The sequence below is a fragment of the Leopardus geoffroyi genome, chromosome B3 (genome assembly GCF_018350155.1).
Source record: "Leopardus geoffroyi isolate Oge1 chromosome B3, O.geoffroyi_Oge1_pat1.0, whole genome shotgun sequence".
NCBI classification, from domain to species: domain Eukaryota; kingdom Metazoa; phylum Chordata; class Mammalia; order Carnivora; family Felidae; genus Leopardus; species Leopardus geoffroyi.
Window position 1 is genome coordinate 3864755 of NC_059337.1, and position 17298 is coordinate 3882052.

General features: G+C 54.7%; 1 protein-coding gene and 1 long non-coding RNA gene across 8 annotated transcripts in view; both read right to left on the minus strand.

Moving 5' to 3' along the window:
• Positions 1 to 13087, minus strand: part of TM6SF1 (transmembrane 6 superfamily member 1) — a 58524-nt gene extending 45437 nt beyond the window's left edge. For 3 of the 7 annotated variants that reach the window (XM_045448595.1, XM_045448599.1, XM_045448597.1), the window contains exons 1-3: positions 12864 to 13062; positions 7957 to 8060; positions 3806 to 3903 (exon numbers count right to left, since the gene is read on the minus strand). In XM_045448595.1, the coding sequence (XP_045304551.1) occupies positions 3806 to 3903; positions 7957 to 8060; positions 12864 to 12955 (294 nt within the window). In that variant the 5' untranslated portion in view covers positions 12956 to 13062. Of the gene's footprint in view, positions 1 to 3805; positions 3904 to 6263; positions 6848 to 7956; positions 8065 to 12863 lie in introns of those variants that run through there. The other 4 variants (XM_045448600.1, XM_045448598.1, XM_045448594.1 and 1 more) reach the window with 3 other exon arrangements.
• A 287-nt stretch (positions 13088 to 13374) lies between these two features.
• LOC123582428 lies at positions 13375 to 14414 on the minus strand. The gene is made up of 3 exons (XR_006704375.1): positions 14265 to 14414; positions 14111 to 14189; positions 13375 to 13647 (listed from the first exon to the last, which is right to left on the minus strand). It is a non-coding gene; the product is annotated as an uncharacterized LOC123582428 (long non-coding RNA).
• Between the last annotated feature and the right edge of the window lie 2884 nt (positions 14415 to 17298).

The following is a 17298-nucleotide window of genomic DNA, read 5'->3' on the forward strand; positions in this document are numbered from 1 at the left end:
TCCCTGACATGCTTCGACTGAACAATCCAATCGGATTTCATGACTTTAATTGTTCATGCCTACACATCGGGCTCTCGGAGCCGGTGCTGGCTCCCTGGTGGCTTCATGGACACTTTTTTTTCTTAATTAAAAAAAATTTTTTTTAAGGTTTATTCATTTTACAGAGACAGAACACGAGGGGAGGAGGGGCAGAGAGAGAGGGAGACACAGAATCCGAAGCAGGCTCCAGGCTCCCAGCTGTCAGCACAGAGCCTGACGCAGATCTCGAACCCACAAACCGTGAGATCATGACCTCAGCTGAAGTCAGAGGCTTAACCGACTGAGCCCCCAGGTGCCCCAGGACATTTGTAACTAGATGCCCCACGGGCCCTTCAGAACTCCTAAGTTTTCACGCATCAGCTTATGTCCTCAGTTGAGCCTCAGCTGACTTCTCTTTTTTCTTTATTTATTTCGAGAGACACAGAGAGAGCGAGCCAGCAGGGGGTGGGGCAGAGAGAGAGAGAGAATCCCAAGCATGCTCCTCACTGTCGGCACAGAGCCGGACGCAGGGCTCGATCTCACAAACTGTGAGATATGATCGAAGCGGAGATCAAAAGGCTGATGCTCAATTGAGCACCCATCCCCCGCCCCCTCCCTGCCCTCACCCCTGTCCCTGTGCCCCCGAGGCCTCTATCTTAAGGATGACACCATCCTGCCTGCCCAGCTCAAAGCCGCAGGGTCCTGTTTCCACCCCTCTCTCTCCTATGCACGGTGTGGGCACGTCCTTTCATTTCTGTTTATGAGGTCACCGCGGGCCACCCTCCCTCAGGTTCAAACCCTCCCTGCCGCTCACTGAGCCATTCCCAAACGGTCCCTCTAGCTGCCTGCTCTCCTTCCAATCCACCTGCCAAATGAAGAGTCCTTAGCTCTTAACACATTGCTCTTCTGTTCCAAAGCCTTCCAGAGCAAGCTTCCGCCTGCGGGACCAGGCCCGCCTCCTGTATCTGGCAGCCGGGTGCCCAGAACCTGGCCCTGCCGACCTTCCCACAGTGACACCAGCCCACCTTCTCACACCCCGTCTGCCTCAGGGCTCGCCACCCTCAGCAGCTCGACCTCCGGGCCCTCTCAGCAGCCACTTTCTCCCCAAAACCTGCCCCCTGTGGACCCAGTGGCCCCAGGCTCCCCAGGCTTCCCTTCGGCGTCTCGGCCTGTCCCTTCGCAGTTCGCTTCAGGGGGCTCTTCTGGCCACGGCCTCCCACATTCCACCCTCCGGCGTCTCCTCTCTCCCCACTTCCTCCGAGCAGGCTCCCACTGAGATGGCCCCCAAATCTCTCCGCCAGGAATGTTCCTCAGCGCTCAAGCCCTGCCAACCAGAACATCTGCCAGGATGTCCCTCAACCAGCCAAAACTCCACACGTCCCCAGATGAACTCAGCATCATCCCTGCAAACCTGCACCCCAGGCTGACTGTGGGGAGACACCTGCTGTTTCTCACCTCCGAGCTTTTGCTCAAGCTGTCCCTTGCCCTCGGAATGCCCTCCACCCCCGCCCCCACCCCAGTCCATCTGGAAAATGTTTATCATCCACTGTCATTGCCATTTAAAAAAAATGCTAGGGGATCCTGGGTGGCTCAGTCAGTTAAGCGTCCGACTTAGGCTCATGATCTCACAGTCCATGGGTTCGGGCCCCCCATCGGGCTCTGTGCTGAGATCAGAGCCCGGAGCCTGCTTCGGATCCTGTGTCTCTGCCCCTCCCGCCGCTCATGCTTGGTCTCTCAAAAATAAACATTAAAATTTTTTTTAAAAATGCTAGAGCAGTATCACAAATTCGATGGGGACTCCCCTGACTGCTTCCGGACTTAGTTCTTCCTCTGTGCACAGGTAACACCTTGTTTTACTGCCTTTTGCTTCATTGTGCATCGCAGACACTGAGTTGTTTGTCTTGTGTTTTGTGTTTTTTGTTTTTTTACGAATTAAAGCTCTGTGGCCACCCTCCATCAGGCAAGTCTCTTGGGGCCATTTTTCCAACCGCATTTGCTCACTTTGTGTCTCTGTGTCACATTTTAGTAATTCCAGCAATATTTCAAACTTTGTCATTCCTGGCAGAGTTGCTACGGTGATCTGTGACCGGTGATCTTTGCTGTTACTATTGTGACTGTTCTGAGGCCCCACGAACCGCACCCACGCAAGACGGTGAACTTAGCAACTGCTGGGTGTGTTTGACCACTACACCTCCCTGCACAGCATCTTCCTGTCCTCGGCAAACGTCACTGTCGTCTTATCCTAGGAAACGGCCACGGCCACCCCCGCCTTCAGCGACCACCGCCCTGATCAGTCAGCAGCCACCAACATGGAGGCAAAGACCCTCCACCAGCAGAAGATGACTCACCGAGACCTTCGACAGTGGTTGGCAGTTTTTGCAATAAAGCATTTTAATATTAAGGTATGTATGCTTTTTGGACCTAATGCTATTGCACACTTAACAGACTACAGTGTAGTGTAAACATAACTTTTTTCTAATGTTTATTTATTTATTTTTGGGAGACAGAGCGCAAGCAGGGGAGGGGCAGAGAGGGAGACACAGAATCCGAAGCAGGCTCCGGGCTCCGAGCTGTCAGCACAGAGCCCGATGCGGGGCTTGAACCCACGAGCTGTGAGGTCGTGACCTGAGCCGAGGTCGGATGCTTATCTGACTGAGCCACCGGGCGCCCCATAAACACAACTTTCACATGCACTGGGAGACCAAAACATTCATGTGAGGTGCTCTGTCATGATATTTGCTTTAACGCAACAGTCTGGGACCGAACCCGTGATATCTCATAGGTGTGCCCATACGGTGTGCCCAGTGTGTGCCTCCATCACTGCTCCTAGGACAGCTAGGACTTGTCTCCACTTGAGACAGCTCCTGGCGGGAGAAAGCAGGTCTCATGACCCCACAGTCTACTCCGGCTACTGTCTTTAGAAGTAAATTCCTCCGGTTCGCCCCTCTGGGCTTAATAACACCTGCATACTTCCAAAAGCAGGAGGCAGGATGTCTTACTTTCCCATCACCCCCAACTCATCCTTGGGTCCCGCTCACTCCAAAGACTCCAGTTCTCTGAAGTTTGTCCCTCCTCCCTACCTCCTGTGCTTGGCCACCCGCCTGCCCTCACCTGCCCTGCAAAAGCCTCCCCTTCGAGCCCATCCTTCCTAGAGCTGACTGCATCACTCCCTGGCTCAAAATCTTCCCTCGAGTGTGAGATAAAGTCCAAACTCCCTTAGCTTGCAGACGAAGCTCTCCATTATTTGAAACACAGACGAAGGCGAAACTTTCAGCTCTGCTCCTTCCTTATTTCCTGTGTGACCTTGAGCAAGTGACCTAAGCTCTCTGGGGCCGGATTCATCCACCATAACACAGGGAGGAGGATTAGGTGTCTCAAGTGCCGGGCAGCACTAGCACATGACGACGGGGAGGGAAGGATGGTCATCGCAATCAAGTGGCTTCCGTAAGTGCCGTGGTGGTCGCCACTTTCCACGTGTAAGACCAGCTTGAGCTTTTGGCCGTAGTAATGGTTTCACAGTAACAGACACCAAACACTGAATTCACTTGGAGGATCTCATTCCTGGAGAAGGGGAGTGGAGCGGGTGTGAGGGAACAGGTGTACGACCGAACTCTGGAGAGAAGAGCCCCCCGCTTTGCACGTGAGTAAACCCGCTGCGTCCGTGGCAGTGAGCGATGCCACGGACCGTGCCTGCTTACACCAAACGGAGGGATTTCGTCTCTGAGCCACATGGCTGAGGCTGCTGACCGTTTGGCGTAAGGCTTACGGTTGCTAAGCGATGCCATACCTCTCTCAAGTAGTGTGTCACAAACCCGTCAATGATTCCGTCCTGTTCCAGTGCTATGATGAGGTTCACCACACTGGTAAATCCGAACACTGCATACACTAGAGCAAAGAAAGTGAGAGTTTCCTTTTTAATTAAAAAAACATTTTTTTTGTAAGTAACCTCTACCCCCCAACCTGGGGCTCAAACCCACAACCCTGAGATCAAGAGTCGCACGCTCCACTGACTGAGCCAGCCAGGTGCCCCGAGAAAACAGTAGTTTAAAAAGCAGTAGGTCAGGAGGGGGCGCCTGGGTGGCTCAGTCAGTTAAGCATCTGACTTTTGATTTTGGCTCAGGTCATGACCTCATGGTTGTGGGTTCGAGCCCTGCATCCGGGCTCTCTGCTGACAGTGCAGAGCCTGCTTAGGGTTCTGTCTCTCCCTTGCTCTCTGACAATTCCCTGCCCCCAAAAAATAAATACATAAACATTAAATTAAAAAAACAAAAAGCAGTAGGTCAGGAGACAATGACTAAGAGCTTGGCATTCACCAGTAACAGTGACTTGTTTTTAATGTGACCGTGGACACTCATCATGGGCTAACAGAAGGTCCCTCCTGCACACACATTGGTACCTTTGCCTGTGTCACTGCCCAAGTGCCCTGTCCAAGGAGACACCCGCCAGGGGGACAGAATGACAAACTCACCCGCTAACTGTCCCACAGGATTCTACCAGGCCCCCCCATCCGTCCTCCGCTCCCTACAAATGGCTGCCCAGGACCCCACCTGCACAGAGGGAACAAAACCAGTAACCAGCGGCCAAGAATAGAGGCGACCACGAGGTGGGTATATTTACAATAATGACTCAGGGGCGCCTGGGTGGCTCAGTCAGTTAAGTGTCTGACTCCAGCTCAGGTCATGATCTCATGGTTCATGGGTTCGAGCCCCACATCGGGCTTTGCTGACAGCTCAGAGCCTGGAGCCTGCTTCAGATTCTGTGTCTCCCTCTCTCTCTCTCTCTCTCTGCCCTTCCGCTGCTTGTCTTCTGTCTCTTTCTCTCTCAAAAATAAACATTGAAAAATAAAAAAAATAAAACAGAAGCCATGAAAAAGTAAGTGGGGAGGAGAGTGGCAGAGGTTAATTCACAGAGAAGGGAAGCTGGCCTTGCCGAGTCTGCAGCCCGGGCCGCGGGGTTCATGTTCTCACTGGGAGCGGAAGGCCCACGACTGCCCTGCCGTGCACACCCTGCCTGCCTGTGCCTCCCAGGCCTGTGGCCCAGGCCTGGTAGTCTGGGATCAGCCATCAGTGATCAGTCACCATATGTCTCCCAGGAAAGGAAGCATTTAGCGTCTGATCACTGGACAGTTCCACCCTCGCTGAAGCTGACAGGAGCATCAGATGCTGGGTCACAGGTGGTAAGCACCCGCCCTGAGGCTTCCGCGTGCTGAAGGCTGTGACAGAGACAAGGAGAGAGGGCCGAGGGTGTGGGAGCAAGGGTGCTCAACCCTGGGGAGTCAGGACAGACACAAGTCAGCTGAGTTTGGGCACCACAGAGTGGCGGGGGGCCGGCGGGGGGAAGATGGCAGCAGGAGACCTGTCTAGAAAGGTGGACCAGGGCCAGAGCAAAGGCAGGTAGTGTGGGGCAGGGGAAGATGTGGGCCTTGAACTGGGACAGGTCCAGCTAATCTACTGACTGGCTATTCAGTCTTAGGCAAGTTGCATCATTTACCTAAACTTCACAGTTTTTCAAAAAAAAATTTTAATGTTTATTTCAGAGAGAGAGAAAGAGAGAGAGAGAGAGACAAAGTGCGAGTGGGGAAGGGGCAGAGAAAGAGTGAGACACAGAATCCAAAGCAGGCTCCAGGCTCCAAGCTGTCAGTGCAGAGCCCAACATGGGGCTCGAACTCACGAACCGTGAGATCATGACCTGAGCCAAAGTCGGACGCTTAACCGACTGAGCCACCCAGGCGCCCCTCAACTTTAGGGTTTTTTATACGCAAGCTGGGAGAAATTAGTTACTCCCAATTCTTCTTTGCCTCCCCACCTTTGCCAAGATCCACTGCGGGCAGAGAATATGCCCCATGCCATTGGTGATAGACTCAGCCACATGACTTGCTGTGGCCAGTGGAACGTGTGGCCAGTGGAATTGACAATGGCCAACTCCAAGTCTCCTCTGCCAGGAGGAGGGCACACCTTGGGGGAGCTACTGGTCCAAGAGCAAGGAGACACATGACACAGCCCTGAATCTGAAGCACAGCATTCTGGCCAACCCGTGAGCAAGGAAAATAGATGTTTATAGCCAAGACATGGAAACACCGTACGTGTCCATTGATGGATGAATGGATAAAGATACACAGACACAATGGAATCTTGGCCATAAAAAAAAGGAAATCCTGCCATTGGCAACAACATAAATGGATTTCGAGGGCATTGTCCTAAGTGAAATAAGTTATCCGGACAAAGACAAATACCGTATGATCTCACGTGCGGAATCTAGAAAAGCTGAGTTCTCAGAAACAGAGCTTGGAACGGTGGTTGCCAGGGGCTGGTGAGTGGGGGAAACGGGGAGATGTCGGCCAAACAAACTTCCGGGTGCAAGACGAGTGAGTTGCGGTATCTGATTTGCCGCGTGGTGACCGTGGTCGACGACACCGCGCCGCATGCTTCATGTTCCCACCGTGCACCAGAGACGGGTGATTACGGGAGGTGAAGGACCTTACTGAAGGCAAGCGACCTGGTCGTGGTCACCATCTCCCAGTGTATGCGCGCATCGCGTCATACGAGCCTCCGTCTCACAGTCGCACAAGGTCACCTGTTAGTTGCATCTCAGCGAAGCGGGGGGAGTATGGAAAGCGCGTGCCGCTGCTACAGGGAGCTGGGGTCTGGGGGGTGTCTGACACGCAGCCTGGCTAAAGCAGACACTGAATGAGTAAACGCCCAGCAAAGTTCCCGGCAGGGGAAGCACTTGAAGGCGGTAACGGCTCGGGCCACAAAGGTCACAGGCTTTGGGGTCAATGCCGGTCTCAGGATGCGACCGTGACCTCGTTTCTCAGCTTCTTAATCTGTAACTGGAGGGTATTTGTTGTAAGCATTAAATAAAACACTCCTGGGCACCTGGGTGGTTCAGTCGGTTGGACGTCCGACTTCAGCTCAGGTCATGATCTCGCAGTCCGTGGGTTTGAGCCCCGCGTCAGGCTCTGGGCTGATGGCTCCGAGCCTGGAGCCTGTTTCAGATTCTGTGTCTCCCTCTCTCTGACCCTCCCCCGTTCATGCTCTGTCTCTCTCTGTCTCAAAAATGAATAAATGTTAAAAAAAAATTTTTTTTAAATAAATAAATAAATAAATAAATAAATAAAACACTCCTGCTGCAGTGGCCACGACCAGGCACACTTTTTTTTTTTTTTTTAAAGGTTTATTTATTTTTGAGACAGAGAGAGACAGAGCATGAACGGGGGAGGGTCAGAGAGAGGGAGACACAGAATCTGAAACAGGCTCCAGGCTCTGAGCTGTCAGCCCAGAGCCTGACGCGGGGCTCGAACTCACGGACCACAAGATCATGACCTGAGCCGAAGTCGGACGCTTAACTGACTGAGCCACCCAGGCGCCCCCAGGCACACTCTTCAGTGCTTAATCAGTGGTGGTTTTATTTATTTAATGCACGTGTGTATTTTTCAGGCACTGTTATAAGTATTTTACAAATATTGTTTAATGTTTGCACCGGCCATCCGTGGTAAGTGCTATTAGTTTCCTCATTATACAAACGTGCAGACCGAGCCACTGTACTTGTACAGCTAAGTTCCACACCAGGTGAGGCTGTTTGCCAGCGGGCCAGAGGTGCAGGAAGGAGAGTGGAGATCAGAGGTCAGAGCACGGCTGGGGTTGGGGCAAGGAACAGAGGGGCATCCTGCCTGGCTGGCCCTGGCAGTGACCTTCCGCCCTGATCTCAGCTGGGAAAGGGTGGGGTCCACAGCCCGGAGGAGGCGTTAGTTTGGAGGGGAGGAGGGAGGCCTGTGTGGCCCTGAAATACTCCTACGCTTCCTACCACATTACCAGAGGGCTCAGGGCATTGGAGGCAGACTTCTTGTTCATAGAAGAAACATAATGCAGGCAAAAGTCAAGTGTTGTGCTATTGAGTGGACCCCAACAGTTTCCGTCCCACGGGCCCGTGAACACGTACCATAGAACAGCGGGTCCCGGGGTGGTTTTCTTTTGACGAGGACACGAGCCAGCAGGGCTACCAGGAGCAGGATGAGGGCAGCAACCCCTACGATTGTCCAGGAACTGCAACAACCGGAGGAGGGAGGTGGTCACTTATCGAAATAAATACATGAGTGCATGGAATTTCCTGGCTGTTGATCGCGTTTGCTCCCACCTCTGCCTCTGCCTACAGCTCTAGTGCTGTGGGTTTCCTGACGTCTTTCTGCAGCACGTTGGCCCCTCCCCGGCCACCCATGTGACTTTCAGGGACTGGAGCCACCAGGTTCTCCCTCGTCCCATCCTGCCCACCTGCATAGCACCCTCCCCCCTATCCTATCCCATCCCCCCCCTGCAGATGGCCTCTGCCTACCCGCCTCCCCAAACCCTGCTCCCCGGGGACGGACGTGCCTAACCACCGAATCCCGCCACCTCCCTCAGGGCCGGCCGGAAACCCTCAGACTGAGCTCCAGGGAGCCACGGGAGTCACAACCGCACGGACCTTTCAGGAGGACAAGGAAGGAGGGCCAGGTGGAAGCATGTGGCCCGACCTGCGGCCAGAGTGAAGCCAGCTCCCCACACCCAAGGCCAGCAAGCCGGCGTCCACCCCACACCCGGGAGCTAAGGTGAGGCGAGGCTGGGCACAGGGAAAGGGCACGGCGCTGAGGATGCCAGAAGCCAAGCCGCCTTCCCCATGGGGCAGCACTAGGGCGTGAGGCTGGGCCCAGTCACCGGTCAAGGCCCCTGCACTCTGGCCCCTACGCAGCCACTGCCCAACATTGCAGCTGTGCCAAAGCCATGCTGTGTCATCACCTGTTCATTAACTAATTTTAAACCTATTAAGGATAAAATGTATTATGCACCCCTATGTACCAGGCACAGTGGATGCATGGAGGAGGTCCCTGTCTCCATGGAGGGTCCCATCTGAATGAGCTCTGAGCTCTCTCGCTCAGGAGGTCACCTCTAGTCCTACACACAGATGCTCTCTCTCACCTCCAGCACCAACTGGGCTTGCAGTTATAGACAAAGTATTGCCTGGCCCTCTCTTATAGCCTGCTACACCAGCGCCCCCTCAACAGCCCTCAAGAGCTCCCACAGGCACCACTCCTCAGCTGAAATCCCTCCACACTACTCCAGCCCAACAGGAGAACTGCTGGGTAACCTTTGCCATTGCCCCTGAGACTTCTGGAAAGTACCTTTCTCAGTCACAGGCTCCACAACCCAATAAGACCTACCAGTAACTGAAGGACAAACTCATGCTGAAGTTCACTCCACACACCTGTAGCTGGAATGGGTGTAAGGCACCAGTCAGAAATCTGCCCCCAATGTGAGAGAGGTCAGTCGGGAAGTGGGAAGTGATCCATCCAACCTTCAGGTAGATGGGCCCCAAGGAGACTGGTAGCAGGGGCAGGAGAGCGGTATCCTCAGCACCTGGCCCCAGACCCCACAAAGAGTCAGGGAATGGACACTGGGCATCAGCATAGGCCAACCTTGACCTGCAGAATCTGAATACTTTGGAGTGGGGCATGAGAATATGACACAAAGTCTGCCTGGGGACTTCTGCTAGGGTATACAAGAATTGATAGATAGATGAGGGAGGGAAAGAGGGGGGAGAGTAAGCCAGGAAAGAGAAATAAATGGATGGATGGATGGTGGATGGTGGATGGTGGATGGTGAATGAATGGGTGGATAGGTGGGTGGATGGATGGATGAATGGATGATGGATGGTGGATGGTGGTGAATGAATGGATGATGGATGGTGGATGATGGATGGTGAATGAATGGGTGGATGGATGAATGGATGATGGATGGTGAATGAATGCGTGGATGGGTGAATGGATGATGGATGAATGGATGGTGGATGGTGGATGGTGTATGAATGGGTGGATGGGTGGAAGGTCAGATGGATGGATTACAGATGGTGGATGGATGCATGGATGGCACACTTCTATGATAAGAATGAGGACGACTGTCAATGTCCAGGCAAGAAATTGAAATAGGAAGTTTCTAGGGGTGCCCATCAGTGGCTGTTCCAGGTTCCTCCTGTAGGGATGAGCAAAAGGAAGAGAGGACAGAAGAGGAAGCTGATGTGGGTCAGGAACATGATACTGAACTGAAGCATCCCATGAAGAGGGAAGAGGTTAGATGTGCTATATAAGCTGACAGGCATTTTAATCACAGCCTGAGTCAGGTGGTGGCCAGAAAGTAACCCCCATTCCTGCTCCTACCAAGGACCTATGCCTACAGCCAGCAAGATCACACAGCTGGTGCTCTTCTACAGTATGAGTGAGCTGTGTAAACTGGTTCACGTGTCCCCTCACACTCGCCACCTGGGGGAGGAGCAAAGCGTGAAGAGAAACTGAGGCAGCAGATCCTGTGTGCATCCCGGTCGCAGCCCAGTGCAGAACCCAGCAGGGACTTAGGGGGAGAGGGAGATGGGGTAAGGGCTGAGACTCACCCCAGGGTGAAAAAGTTGCTAGTCATGGGTCTTGGAATGGGGGGCATTACAAGGTGTCCACGAAAGGACACCTACACAAAGGGGACATGTATGTGTGAGTATGAGCAGAGAGAGAAAGTGTGCATGCGTGTGTGTGTGTGTGTGTGTGTGTGTGTGTGTGTGTGTATGAGACAGAGAGAGACAGAGAGAGAGAGACATCCCAACTCTTCCCTGACTCCTTAACCTGACTTGCTTTTTCTGTTTTTCAGGCTTTCGTAGAAGGTTTGGTGGGAACGGAGCTTCAACTAATCCAACTATTTCAAACCTAACTGAATGTCTGCTATGCACAAGGCCCTGTGCTGGGCAAGACAATACTCAGGTGAGCTATGTATGGTCTGGGAAGGTGAGTTTGGCCACAGGAAAGTAACTCTGGTGGGAAAAGTGCAATCCAAGGGGGCCGGGTGGAGGGAAAGATCACATCTACTGGGAGGGAGGGTTTGGAAAAGTTAGAGGAGGCATTTGGCATTTTAGCCCAGGCCATAGACTCCTGGTGCAGCTTCAAAAGTCAGGTCAGGGAGGAAGCCTCCAGTCAGAGGGAACTGCATGAGGAAGGGCAAGGAAGTAGGAAGTTAAGGAGCATCCAAGGGCTGGGCCAGGGAAGCTCCAGCAGGCCAGTGCCCGGGGAACTGCAGGGAGGAAACAGATGTTAACCCAGCCCTGGGGTCACTGTGGCTGTGGAAGGGGACGGTGGCGGGGTGGGTGGTGGAGAAAGAAGAGAGAGGAGTCAGAGGCCACTGGAATTTTAACCTACAGGGGGAAGGGAAGAATGCCTGGAAGCAGTTATTCAGAACTCTGCAGGGCTTAGCAATGTGCTCAATAATACACAGCAATACATAATTCAGTGTGTGCTCAGTAAAGGCCATCGCCATCCTGCCAGTGGCTGAGGCCAAAATCTCAGAGTCATCCTCAAATCCTCTCCAGGACATGCAGTCTCTCAGTAAGCTGCCCCGCCTCCCTCCAGAATACCCCCACCCCCAGCCACATCCCCCCACCCCGCCCTGAAAGGCTCTGTCCCCACATCCTCCGGTGGCCACCTCCTGCACCTCAAGTCTCCTCCTCCAGGAAACCTTCCCTGACCAACAGTCCCCTTCCCAGGCACTCGGGTTGCCCCATTTTACTTACTGATGTCTGTCTCAACACTCGTGTCCCCCCCTTTCCTGGCTTGTCTATAGCCATATCCCCAATTCTTGGAACAGAGTCGCGCGCAGCCTATGGACTCAATAAATGTTTGCTGAACTGCGCATAATGCCATTGGAGGAACGCAGGGTCCCCCGTGCACTGTATTCACAGACTCGTGACATTCGCTGCCCAGAGCTGCTGCTTGCAGGAGTTGCACCCCAAGACTGGGTCAGACCAAGGGCAGTCGATGCCAGTGCCTGGGGAGTGCTCAGTATGGATGGGTGAGGCTGTCAGCAAGTGGTGGCCCCAGGAGAGAGGCAGAGGCAGAGACAGAGACACAGAAGGGGAGAAGGAAGTCCCCGCCCTGTGGGCAGACACTTATCCGCAGCCTGAAGGTCTGGAGGGGGGTTGCAGCTACAGACTGATGCAATTTCCTTAGCACCAACTGCTGTGGGAAACATAACAGGTTAACTTCCTCGTCCCCACACACAGCGGGGGGACATCAGCAGGCGCGGAGGCCTGGCACCGGTCCCACTGCCCGGCCGGGCCCACAGCTGCCTGGTGCACAGTTGCTCAGCCAGGGACCCCTCGCACAAGCCCGAGGCCGGCTTTGGGCTCCACCCATTTCCTTAGCCTCCAACGGCCCTGCCTCTCGCCCCTGAGCTGTCAGAGCCTCTTCGCGAACAGGTCTCTTCGGATCCTGACAACAGGGATACAAAGAGAGGCCATTTGACAGACCGGAAAACTGAGGCCGCCCCCCCCCCCCCCGCCCCGGGGCAGTGCCAAAGCCACGCCTAGAACCCAGGTCTTTGCCCGCTGGTCCTGGGCTATTTCTGCTAGTCATTCACAACAGTTTCTAAAATTAATAAGAAATGAGAAGCATGTGTGTGTCCGTACGTGGAAACGCTCACCGCACGAGCCGGGGGAACACGGCCGCGCTCGTGGTTGTCGCTGCTGCACCGCCCGGGACCCCTGCCCCTGGGCTCCCCAAGGGCAGGGGCATCGCCTCGTTGACCTCTGTCTCCCCGGTGCCCGCACCGCGCGGGCGCCCGGCACTTGGCTCCAGGGCTGCGCCGCAGGTCCCGGACGCCCGCCCGCCCGAGCCGCACCCCCACCAGCCCCCCAGGGCCGCGCGCCCCCACCCCCACCCCGCGCCTCCCCTCCCCTGCCCGGCCCCCGCCGGGTGCGGCTCGGGCCCCCTCGGAAAAGTTGCCGCTCGGCCGCCCCCCTCCCCCGTCCCCCGGCGCCGACCCCCGCCGCGCGCGCCCACTCACTCGTGCTGGGCCGCCAGGTGGTTGAAGACGTAGGTGACCGGGATGGCCGAGAGGGACAGCACGAAGACCCCGGTGGCCGCAGAGGCACTCATCGCCGCCGCCGCGCCGCTCGCCCTTCAGCGCATCCCGCGCGGCGCCCCGCCCCAGCTTCCGGCAGCGCCCGCGCCCCCAGTCCGTGCCCTTCGGGGCGTCCCGCGCCGCGCCCTCAGCAGCGCCCCCTCGGCGAGCCGGCCCGCAGCCGCCCCGGAGCGCAGCGCAGCGCCGCCCTGCAGTCCCGGGAGGGGGCGCTGCTGAGGGCCGCGGGGGCTCAGCAGCCAGCGGGGGGCGGCGCCGAGGGGGGGCGGAGACAGCCCCCTGCCGGGACAGGTGGGGGGGGGGGGGCGGGGATCTGCCGGAGGGCGGCGGCCCGGGAGGGGTGGGCGGTGGGGGCACGGCCAGGGGCTGGTGGTCGACGACCTGGAGAGGCTCCGGCAGAGCGGAGGGGGGTGGAGCCAGACCCGGGGGGGGGGGGGGGTGTCCACGTGGGGAGCCCTAGGGCCGGGGACCGGAGGGACGGATGATCCCGAAGGCTTGGATCTTCTGGGCCGGCAGCGGACAGGGGGCAGAATGCGAATATCCCTTTCAAGCCCTGGCTGCTCCCTCAGCTTGCTGTTGACCTTGGCCAAGTTACTCAAGTCCTGTGTCTTTTCCCTTCCCTGACAATGGGGGTAACCCGGGGCGGTGTGGTTGTGGGAGCAACTGAGCTGGTGTGCGTGGACCACGGCCGTCTTCCGCCGTTCCCGTTCTGGGGGTTGAAACGGACACAGGGAGAAATGCTATGATTTAAGACACGAGAGCACCATTCGTTTCTATCCCCGGTAGCGTTCCTGGAGGCCAGGTTACCCCGGACAGCCTGCGCTGGGCCCTGCATGGGGTACAAGGACTGGGAGACAAGGACGCTGCTCAGACCTGCTCAGACGGCTGTCAGATGCCCATTGGTTACAGAGAAGGGAGCCTAGTATTGCCCTGGCTGCTTGACCATGTTGGTGACCAGGTCTCAGAAAGCCCCCCCACCCCGGGACTGAGCCTGGTTTAGTCTACTGTCCCGGAAAGGGAAGGAAAGTAGGTTCAAACAGAGTGCAGCTCAAACAACCCAGAGAGGTGGCATGTACTTAGTGTAGGAAGGGTACCACTGCCAGCGACCTGATGACATCACTCAGCTCAGTTTAGAGACGAGGAAAATGAGCCACAGAGAGGCTGTGACCTACCTGCTCTGGGCCACTCAACTTTTCCCAAGCTGGCTCTCCTAATCCCCTATCCTGGCACTTCCTGGAGGCTTCTCCAACTCTCACTGAGGACAGAATGAGAAAACCTTGGCCCAAATTGTGACACACCCAAAGTTCTCCCAAGAGATGTCCTCACCTGTGACCTGGATGTCACTCCCCTTAAACTCTGTCTTCCTCCAGGGACGCCCGGGAGGCTCAATGGGTTGAGTGTCTGACTTCAGCTCAGGTCATGATCTCACCGTTCGTGGGTTTGAGCCTCACATCAGGCTCTGTGCTGACAGTTCGGAGCTTGAAGCCTGCTTCGGATTCTGTGTGTGTCTCTCTCTCTCTGCCTCTCCCATGCTCATGCTCTGTCCCTCTCTCTCTCTCTCTCTCTCTCTCTCTCTCTCTGTCTCTCTCTCTCAAAAATAAATAAACATTAAAAAACAAACAAAATACCTCTGACTTCCTCCGGACAACATATAGCTCCTCTAAAGCCCACTTCTGTCCTCCCACCCAACCCCTGAGGCCAGTCCAGCCCCACGATCACTGCCCAAACTTGACTGGGTCAGTTTTGCCTTCTCTGTCACACCCTGAACCCCTCCGGCTGCCCTGGGTCCTTCCCCTCAACCAAGGCACATACACAACTATGTCCCAATGTACAAGGATGCTCCCTGGGCCAGAGGTTCCTCCCCTTTGCTACCTACTCTCTCTCCTTTCTCATCTACACTTGTGTTTTTTTAATGTTTACTCATTTTTGAGAGAGAGTGGGGGAGGGGCAGAGAGACGGGGACACAGAATCCCAAGCAGGCTCCTCGCTGACGGTAGAAAACCTGACGCGGGGCTCGAACTCACAAACTGCAAGATCATGACCTGAGCCAAAGTCAGTGGCTTAACGGACTAAGCCACACAGGCGCCCCTCCGTGCTTGGTTTTAATACCTTTGTCTATGCTGAGAGATCCCGAATTACCATCCCTAGCACTGACTCCTCCCCTCAGTGCTGCCACAGAGGCGTCCCACAGGCACCTCACAGCTCTCTCTCATCTGGTGGCATCACCACAAACCTGGTCGTCCAAGCCGGACCCCTGGGAGTCCACCTGAGTTCTGGCCAATCCCAAATCCCTCTGGTTGCAGCAAACGCCTGTCAGGTCTGTCTGCCCCTCCCCATCTGCACCCCTACTCCCTACTGTCTGTTCAGATCTGTTCTGTCTCCCATGTCCCCCCCACCCCCTCGTCTCTCTGCCTCTGATCCCACCGGCTCTAGAAGGCCTCATCTGACCACCCTCCTGCTTCCCTTACCCTCTCCGTCAAGCTTCGCTTCCGTCACGTCACTCTTACTATCCAAAATTATCTTGCTTACGTGTCTGCCTTCTGTTCTGTGTCCCTTTCTCCAGTATGATGTACGCTCCTTAAAGATAAATCAGGAAATTATCTGTCTTGTTTACAGTTCTATTCCCATCATTCAGATTAACAGAGGAGGTACAGGGTGGGTACTCAAGAAATCTTTGCTCAGGGGATGAATGTTCAGATCATCGTTGTCTGATGCAAATAGAATGTGAGCCACATGTATAACCTAATTTTGGAGGTTTTTTTTTTTTTTTTAGGTAAACTCTACCAAGCATGGGGCTTGTGTTTATGGCCCCAGGATTAAGAGTGGCATCCTCTCCCAACCGACCCAGCCAGGGGCCCCTGTAACCTTAAACCTTCCAGTAGTCACATTACAAAAGCAAATAGAGGGGCGCCTGGGTGGCTCAGTTGGTTGAGCATCCAACTCTTGATTTGGCTCAGGTCGTGATCTCATGGTTCATGGGTTTGAGCCCCATATCGGGCTCTGCGCTGATGGCACAGAGCCTGCTTGGGATTCCTTCTTTCTGTCTCTGCTCCTCCCTCCATGGGCACGCTCTCTGTGTCTGCCTCTCTCTCTCTCGAAATAAAGAAACATTTTTTAAAAAGTAAAAAGACATACGTGAAATTCATTGTGGAATGATATATTTGATTTAAGCTACCATGTCCGAAGGTGATTGTTTCAATAGGTCACAGATGTCAAAGATACCGAAATATTTGACCTTTTTGTATACCTTGAAATTTTATGTGTTTCGCTTACAGTATATTCCGTTTCAGACCAGCCACCTTTCAAGGACTCAGCAGCCACAAGTGCCAGTGGCATCTGTATTGGACTTACCCCTCCTGTCGTGCTGACCCGGATTCAGTTGCGCTCTCTGCTGGCTGCTGTTAAGAATGGGTGTGGCAGTTACCTCACTAATAAGCTTGTTCAAATGTCCTGAGGGACTCTACCGTGTTTCCAGCGTCGTTCTAAGACGTGGTCACACAAAGATGAATTACAAGTACATCTTGCCCGAGAAGACCGCCGTCTGGCGTGAGAACGAGATATGTAAACAGTTACCGTACAAGGCGTAAAAGATCTATGTACAGATTGCCGTAGGGACCAACAGTTCCGTCTGGAGGAACCAAGAAAAGCTTCAGAGAGGAGGTGAGGCTTTAGACCAGACTTGACGAACCAGTAGAAGCTGGCCAAGCAGACAAGGAATAGGTGGGGCTTCCCAGGCAATGAGGACAGCACGTGTCCAAGGCAGAAACGTGTGGGAGCATCTTGGTGAACTCCAAGCCATTTGCTCTGGTTGAAGATACTGGGATGTCAACGCACGAGGGGGCTGGCAGGAAGTGAAGACAGACAGGTGACCAGGGCCTCGATCTCAGAAGACCTCAAGTGCAGGGAGCATTTAAGATTTGAGTGGGAGGGGAGCCTGGGTGGCTCAGTGGGTTAAGCGACCGACTTTGGCTCAGGTCCAACTTCAGCTCAGGTCACGACCTCATGGGGTTTCGGGCCCTGAATCAGGCTCTGTGCTGACAGCTCAGAGCCCGGAGCCTGCTTCCGATTCTGTGTCTCCCTCTCCCTCTGCCCCTCCCCCACTTGCATTTGCTCTCTTTTTCTCAAAAATAAATAAACGTTAAAAAAAATTTTTTTTAAAGATTTGTGAGTGAGAAAGAGTAGCATCTTTTTTTTAAATAACGTTGTTATTTATGTTTGAGGGAGAGAGAGACAGCGCAAGCTGGAGAGGGGCACGGAGAGAGGGAGACACAGAACCGGAAGCAGGCTCCAGGCTCTAAATTGTCAGTGCAGACAGAGCCTGCACACTGGGATCGAACCCACAAACCATGAGATCATGACC